Source organism: Struthio camelus, chromosome 25 (assembly GCF_040807025.1).
Source record: "Struthio camelus isolate bStrCam1 chromosome 25, bStrCam1.hap1, whole genome shotgun sequence".
Classification (NCBI taxonomy): Eukaryota; Metazoa; Chordata; class Aves; order Struthioniformes; family Struthionidae; genus Struthio; species Struthio camelus.
In genome coordinates this window covers 7,868,861-7,876,708 of record NC_090966.1, presented here as the reverse complement: position 1 = coordinate 7,876,708, position 7,848 = coordinate 7,868,861, and the positions used below count along the sequence as shown (strand labels likewise).

At 50.7% G+C, this 7,848-nt stretch overlaps 1 protein-coding gene across 6 annotated transcripts; it reads right to left on the bottom strand.

Moving 5' to 3' along the window:
- Nucleotides 1–537: 537 nt before the first annotated feature.
- On the bottom strand, nt 538–7,017 carry LOC104152650 (amine oxidase [copper-containing] 3-like). 6 transcript variants are annotated; one of them, XM_068919013.1, is made up of 6 exons: nt 6,513–7,017; nt 5,862–5,963; nt 3,706–5,177; nt 2,973–3,573; nt 1,448–1,501; nt 538–707 (listed from the first exon to the last, which is right to left on the bottom strand). In XM_068919013.1, the coding sequence occupies exons 3-6, from the start codon at nt 4,537–4,539 to the stop codon at nt 538–540; spliced, it is 1,659 nt and encodes a 552-aa protein (XP_068775114.1). In that variant the 5' UTR covers nt 4,540–5,177; nt 5,862–5,963; nt 6,513–7,017. The 6 variants fall into 6 exon arrangements, 5 of the variants coding, with proteins under 5 accessions (XP_068775114.1, XP_068775113.1, XP_068775115.1 ...); XM_068919012.1 differs by having other exon boundaries at nt 2,973–5,177; XR_011136283.1 differs by having other exon boundaries at nt 640–707; nt 1,448–2,461; nt 2,973–5,177.
- Nucleotides 7,018–7,848: the final 831 nt, after the last annotated feature.

The window sequence follows — 7,848 nt, the reverse complement described above, 5'->3', positions numbered from 1 at the left end:
CCCCACCGCAGACACACCAAGAAAGCCAGCTGCAGAACCAATGCTCGACTCGCTCCCCAAGTTACTGATTGGTTTCTCCATTGCAGAGCAACACCAGGAACAGCCTAGGCCTTGGTCTGCCCAAGGGGCTTTGGCTTCTCCCAACAAGACAGCCCATCCTGCCTTGTGCAGGTATGGACTCACCAGCCCTCACCTTCAGCACGGTCAGCACACCTGCGTTCAGATGAGAAGGCACAATGTTCGGTCCAAAACATGAACTCCACCGAATGAGCAATCCGCTACCCTCCCCCCATGGCCCATACCCCGCTGTCAGCAGTGCACTGGCTGGCGCTGTGCCACCACAGTGGTGCATGCTCCGAGGCGCAGCGTCGAGGCACGGGCTCCACGTGTCGAGGCCTGGGGCTGGGTGCAGGACGCAGGCTGACGCGAGTGCAGCACCGCTGCTGGGGAGGCTCAGCAGGCCTGACCCCTTCCCCTAGGGCACTTGGGTGCCCTAGGATCGGCCTCCCTCCCGATGAGTCTGCCGATGCTGGCATTTCAGCTACGCCCAAAACTTCCCTCTGTGCGGTCTGTTCTCACTGTTGCCGTTCTCTGCTGCCTCCAAGTCTTTCCCACCCGTAAGGGAAGAGGCCTGGCTGCTCCAGTTCTGGCTCTGGCTGCAGGCAAACTGGCAGGAGCTGGGGACTGCTGGCCGAGACAGGAGAAAGCTCCCTGGCAAGAACGGGTAATGCTCAGTGAAACCCAGGCAGCAACTGCAAGCCACAGACTGCATCTGGAGGGGCTGCAGGAAGAAGAGTAGAGGCCACACAGGCACTACCAGGTGAGATCAGTCCCTGTTCAGCCCTTCTTCCCCCACCCCAACCCCACTGCAGCTGACATGATCCTTGGACAAGTGCCGAGATGGACAAAAATGGTGACCTGCAGGATACAGTTCAGCATTCCCACCTGCACAGCCCAGGATGCTCAAAAACCCTTCTCTGCACAGACCTGTCTTGGCGACCAGGACAGCACCAAGCAGCCCTTCTGAGGCACCGTGCAAGGACATGGGGGGCTGGAGGCTGCCCCTCCCTGTTTGTGTGGTGCTGGCTACTCCTTGCTGTCCAGGCCACCAGTGCCCTCCCTGGAGGTGCAGGCCCAGGTCTGCCCTTGGCTGTTCCTGTACTAGCCTGCCAGCTTTTGCAAGGTTGACCCTGCGTGGCCCCGAATCAGGCCCAAGCTCTGTGTGAGGCAGCAGCCAGTGTTACACTACAAGCACCCATGGATTGTGTTCTAGCCAGAGATCATGGTCCAAGCACTTTGCACTCTTCTGATGAGGTCAGAAGTTTGAGGCATAGGAGGAGGGCCTGGACTGGGGCCCGAAATCACCACTGCCCTGGCTACCACTGCTATCAAGATCATGTTAATTTAACAACTTATGTTTTCATTCACACTTCCATCCAGGGAATACTTGCCCATTTTCCCTGAAGGTCCCATACCAGCCTCAGCTCAGGACAAACAAAACCTGTAAGGGAAAATGATGGATTTTTGTTGTGCTGCAGTTTTGTTTTTCCTGCCTCACTTAACTTGTGCGTTCTTTAGGGCTCCTCTTCAAGCATCCTGTATTGCCACTGGTCTCTGTGCTTAGGACAAGCATTCTCATTCCCTTGAGAAGTGGCTCACATTCAGAATTTTACACAACTCATCCCAAGAGTACTTCGCTGTAGCCAGGGCTCAGGGTCTGTGAACAAAACAGGAAACCAAGGGGCACAGCAGTCACAGAAGAGGGCCTTGCCACCAGGCAGGAACTATGATCTAGCATGTTTTCAAGCCCTGCTTACAAGAGGGGAACCATTCTCAGTCCTGCTTCTAACCATAACGACAGCAGCAGCAGCTCAGTACAAACAGCACCTCACATAAAGAACATGTGCCTAGATCAAATACTTGCACTGGAGTTAACTGCTGCTAAATATATTTAGATTTCCGATAGCTCTGCACAAATCCAGCAATGTGCATTACTAGGCTGGCATTTCCTCTTGGGCTGATGCCCACTACCTACCAGTGGTCTCTCTGGTCCTGTGCAGATGTTCAGCATTTTTTCCTACTTTTGACATCTGCAGGTTTTGATAACAGACATCTAACACTGCCAATCTATGTCCTCAGCATCACCACTGCCCTAGCAGTTACCAGACTAGCTTTCAAATGGGAAGCAAAACCAGTTATTTCATCCCAAACATCCTTGAGCCTTCTCAGTCGATGAAGGCGAGCAGCAGTCGATGTCAGCGCTTAATTGTTTAGTCCACCAGATGGTGCAGCAGAGAGCTGGTCCTCGCAGACCGAAATAACTTCTGCAGGGATCCGCTGCCAGAAAACATGACCGCGTTTAGCAGCAGGGGAAATTCACTGGCTCACTGCAGCAGCTTTGCACGCCGAGTCTCAGGATCCAAGTTACAAGTGTTTCCACAAAAGAGAACCGCGAATAGAACTGCACAAGTTCAGCCCTGGAGCACACAAGTTCAGCTGCCCTGCTTTACACTGGGCAGCTGAGACACAGGAAGGCACTTTCCCAGCTTACAAGGAGAGAGTGCCAGGACAAGCACAGACCTAACAAGGGCAGGCTCACTCATCCAGTCCTGCAGACAGGGCTGTCTCTGCCCTGTCTGCCTGGCCATGCTTCTGGCAACACACACAGTGCCAGCTGTGAGGCCTCAAGGAAACACAAATGTATTTCAGCTGCTACCTTTCATACTTTCCCTGGGCTGAGCACAGACCTCCCAGACAATATCCACTGCCTTCAACGTGGTGCCTTTGATGGACTATTTTATATGTAGAAAAGTAATTTTGGAGTGAAAAAGGAGGTGAGAAGAGGGAAAAAGCAGGCTTCTGATGACAATTATGAGGAGCTCTACAGACTAGGAGGCCAATCTGGCCCTGCCCAAGCTCTGTGGCTTATCAATATAATGTCAGGTATTAAAGAAGTCAAGACCCAGACCTACCTCCCACATCCAAGTCCACTTTATAGTTGATGGAATGGGTGTGTATCGTGCCCAGCGTGTGCTCCCAAACCCTATTGCCGTATCTCAGACCATCCCCGTGGAGGAAGGACGAGCTCACGTACCCCGTGGCCTGGACTTTGGCTTCAATGGCCCCATTCTGGTAGAAGATGAAGTCCCACACATAGTCGTAGTTGCCCAGAGTTGCAATGGATCGAACAATCAGAGCAGAGTTGACTAGTCCCCCATAGTAGAAGGACTGCAAGTTGGAGTAGTGGCGCCTCAGAGGGGAGCCCAGGTTATGCTCAAAAACGCAGAGGGCGTTTTTAGTAGTTCTGGAGACCTGCGACTGAGCAAGGTAGTACACATCCATGTAAGTTGCTGAATAGGGGCAGTCAACACCACGCACTAAAGGAGAGGTGAAGCGCCCAATGCCAAAACTCCCATCCATGTACCTTGTTGACATCCCTCCAGGACAGTTGGAGCCATACACTGACAAGGCCTCTTGAACGCTGATCTCATAGACAACCCTCTCCCCCTGATATCTGACGTCAAACAGGCGCATGCCCGTGTTCACACTCATCCCAAAGGCAAAGCTCCAGGCCTGGAAGACAACATGGTTGTTCCTGACGCTGTAGCGGGGACCCTGGGGCTCATACTGCAAAGGGAACATCGCGGCAGGAGGGGCTCGCGGCTTCATGGATGAGAAGTCCCCGTCCCGTGGGGCTTTCTTCACCTTCTCCACACTGATGCGACCCTGCACGTAGGCGCTCTCCAGCTGCACCATGTCCCTGTAGTACTGCCCGTTGTAGAAGACTCTGCTCACCACCCACTGGGAGATGTCCAGGCTGCTGTGGTCCACCAGCACCTCCAGCCCCACAGGGTGCAGGAAGAACCCGCTCACATTCTGAAACAGAACAAACCAGGTGGCCCGATCTCCAGACTGGAAACCACGGGGAGCCGTTGTCATGGCTGCTAAACTGGTTTCATTATATTCAATTACTTGATGCATGAAAGATGGAGCTGTGGAGAACACTTGACTCCTTAAAAACCCTGCAATCTGTTTGTATTCAACAGCCAACGTTGGCCTGCGGTGGTATGGCACTCTCCCCCCATACTTCTGCACAGTGACGTCCCGGTGGTACGCCGGTGTTGGCAGCGGCCCCACCACGTACTCCGTGATGTTGGGGTCCGGCTGGTTGCCAAAGTACAGGACAGCCAGCGCCTCCCGCGCAGGGCGAGCCCCCCCGCCATCCAGGAACCGCAGCACCTCCGCCTTGGCGGGGACCTGCACGTCCACTGAGAAGATGCAGTTGTCGGAGGGAAAAGCACGCGAGGCATCAACCAGCGGCACCCCGAGGTTTTCCTGCAGGTACCGCACCACTTGGACCATTTCTTCTGGGGTCAGATCAGCAAAAACCAGGCTCTGCCCATCATCGGTGTCCTCCTGCTCCGGGTGCTGGGGCTGGCAGGTGCTGGGAGCCCTTCCCCTGGTCAGCAGCACGCAGACCAACGCGAATATCGTGGCCAAAGCCAGAACGAGGAGGATGAGCACGGTTTTCACGTTCATGTCTGCTGTGGATCCTGAGGTTTTTAAGAGAGCTTCCAGAGTGGAGTTTCTAGCTGCTGCCTCTGTCAGTTTATGCTGCACTGGATAGATTAGTGCAGAAAGTACAAAAGACTGGGAGAGGTTAGGGGAGGAGATCTGAAATTTGTGGTGACCAGAAAGGGCAGATCTCCACTCTCAGCTGCAGTCTGCTCTGTCTTCCTCCAAGAGCAGTTCCCTGAAAGAACTAGCGGTGATGCAGAGTCAGTGACTCAGACAAATTTCACATCATTCTGTTACTTTTTCAGTCCAACCCAATTTCCTGAGGCTGCCTGTAAAAACGACGATCATGTAGTCAACCTGAGGTGGCTGGGACCATTGTGAAGCTCTTACAAGCTGAGAACTGCTGCCACACTGTAGAATTTCACCTCTGCAACTCACCGAGTTTCCTTGTTTATCAGTCTACTTCCTTGTAAATATTCTCCCTGGCAGCATGATTTCAAGCCAGTTAAGAGTTGCTTAGCTTTTTTTTTTTTTTTTTTTTTTTTTTTTTTTAAATCTTCCACATGGAAGCCTTTGCTGAAAACACATCCTTCTGTGTAGTAGTAGAAAAACTTTGGCAGGCATGGAGAGATGTAGTTTGGGATGAGATTCAGGCCCCACTGCACAGTGAACAATTAGCTCTTAGTTTGCACCTCTGAATAGCTATTAACCAATTAGTCCCCCCAACGCTCCGCTGAGACAAGATCAAGCAGCTTTTGTCTCTACCTCAGATTCAAAGATAAACTGAGGTGCAGCTTCTGAGAAGTTCTCTCAAGGACCAGGACAAAAACACCCCAACCTTATGCTCTGCCTTTGGCATTCAAGCAGGAAGATGCTGCCAGTCTACCCTGCTCCCCAGGCTGAGCTGACACCTCTGGGATTCCTACTAGTCAAAGGTTGTGAAAACTGCTTTCAGCCACTGTCACAGGTGGGCTCCTTACCGGTTTCACAGCACTCTTGAAAGGGCTGGGCAGAAGGTGACAGCCAGACTCAGTGCTCTGTTCCACCACAGCATAGATGCTTGGGGAAGACAAGATGCACAGCTTTAGCTACAATCCCTGCCTGTCCTTGAGCTGGTGCTGAGAAGCATAAGGAATGCAAGAGAACCAGGGCTGGAGAGTCAACCCAACATTTCCACTCCTGCTGCCAGCCTCACCTCACCTCACCCTAGCCTTCCCTTCTTCCTCCCAGAGTTTTCTGGTGGGAGATAGGCCCTCCTCCCTGGGTGCTGCCTCGAGTTCTTCCTCTGCAGCTGATCTTGCCCTGGACTCAGCCTCTCCTCACTGTCCTCCTGCAGCACTTACCAGATACCACACTGGTAGGCAGAAGGCCATGTTGCTATAGGACACAGTCCATTATTCTCACCACCACTGGCAGCCCTCAGACTTCTTTAGCCTAGGCTGCAGCTGTGAAGACAAGAGAAATGCATGCATGTTCACTTCATGCCAGCAAGCACCATTCCTGCCTCACTGGCAGTCACACCAGCAAGGCCCATATGAACCATAACAGTCAAGTTACATGGCCACTGTGCCAGAAAAGGCTCTCTCTTGGTGACACAGAGATAAGCAATGGGAAGAGACAGGGCATGAGAAAAGAGCCTTGGCTATGAGGGATGCAACAGCTACAGGTTTCAGAGGTACGTCCCTCTCATCAACTTCCAACCAGCCTTTAATGGCAGAGTAAGATGTCCAAGTCGCCCCAAATTAAGCAAGGAAGTTTTGACTTTCAAGTCAGTCTCTCAGTTTGTGAGGTCAGTATGGCTTCCAAGGTCACTTGGGGTTAAGCTGGAGAGCAAAATTCCCTTTTGGTGCAAGTCTGGAACATGATATCCCATTTTACAAACAGTAAAGAGAAGAGAGGGAGTGCTGTCGCCCCACACAAGCAAGTTAGGAGCAGAGCCAGGGCATGCTTCCTGCCTCCCAGAAATTTAACAAGCATTCTGCTGCAACATATACCTACATAGCTGAGCCGAGACTGCTGCAAGAACCTCTGAGACTGCATGTACAATGTCCACATTCACATTTCCTTAAAGTACAAAAGAACAGATCATTTAGTTTTGACTGATAAACTTTGCCTTTTGGTTTTACATCATAAGTCCCTAAAAGTCAAGGCACAGGCTGCAATTAGAGAAGATCTTTTTCTGAGCAGCATGACAGTGGTTTAAGAGAACTGGATAAACTCCATAGGCCTTACTGCCCCACAAATCATGACTCAACCGAACAACTTGCCGGCAAGATGTCTGAAAATAAAGTATGGGAACATTGTTATTTCTGTGCCTGTCTGGTGTTAGGAACACAAGAAAAAAAAAAAACAAAACCTAATCTATAATGACATCCCTATGACAAACACACCCACAGCATACACCCCAGGTCTTCAGGATATAGCTGACACAAATGAAGCTCTTTCTGTGCTGCTTCTGCCCCGTTACAGAATAAGTGCCACAGACATCATGTCTAATACCACATATTATTTAATACCAGCTACTTCTGTTGTACTTCTAAAACTGAAGACTTTTAAAGCATATTACAAGCAACATAAGAATCAGCCTGCATTCTGTGGGAGTTCTGTTTCACAACAAACAGAACAACCCTAAATACATCTCTATCTTGCAGTAGAGATTTCAGGAAGCACAGTAATTCATTGAGCTTGCTGAGCCAGGAAACCTGAATCAACACCTTACTGATGAAAAGTGATCAGGGATCGTTAAGGGCCACACGTACCACTGAACTGCTTGCACACCTTCTCTAAAAGATGAGGCCTGAAGCAGCTTAGAGCTAACCTAGAATTTTTAAAATGACATGTCTCACTAACAGCAGCATAACTTGTTTATGTGTTTGGCACACATACCCCTTCCCACACCTCATGCCACCAGTTTGATTAACCCGTGACTCTGTCTCACACCTAACATGGAGAATTCACATCCTACTGATGTTTATTTTGGCTACATGGTTGCTTTTAGGTACTGCCCATCCATACTTCTTATACTTGGTAAATTGCCCACCTCTCCCAAACAGAACAGGGAAGGGAGGAGTTTGCTGTCCTTTGCTCACACAGAAAGGTGGACATGGCAAAAATAGTCTCTGAAATTTATAGAAAACAAAACTCATGACAGACACCCTGCAGACGAGGGAAACTCAAGAGTCTGCGACTGCAAAGCAGGTGGGTCAAGACTACAGTACCAAGTACCCTTCACCAGCAGTCCTGACATTGGCATGTCTTAACACCCCAAGCCAGATCTCAGACTCTGGAAATCTCCCACTCCCATTATCACATTTCATATGGTCAGCTTGT

Coding starts and splice junctions, on each gene's coding strand:
- LOC104152650 (XM_068919012.1), bottom strand. CDS start 4,539: ATGAACGTGAAAACCGTGCTCATCCTCCTCGTTCTGGCTTTGGCCACG. Junction 1,502..2,972: donor AGTGGACTTGGATGTGGGAG/GTAGGTCTGGGT, acceptor TTTCCCTTACAG/GTTTTGTTTGTCCTGAGCTG. Junction 708..1,447: donor CCTTCAGGGAAAATGGGCAA/GTATTCCCTGGA, acceptor CTTGCCAGGGAG/CTTTCTCCTGTCTCGGCCAG.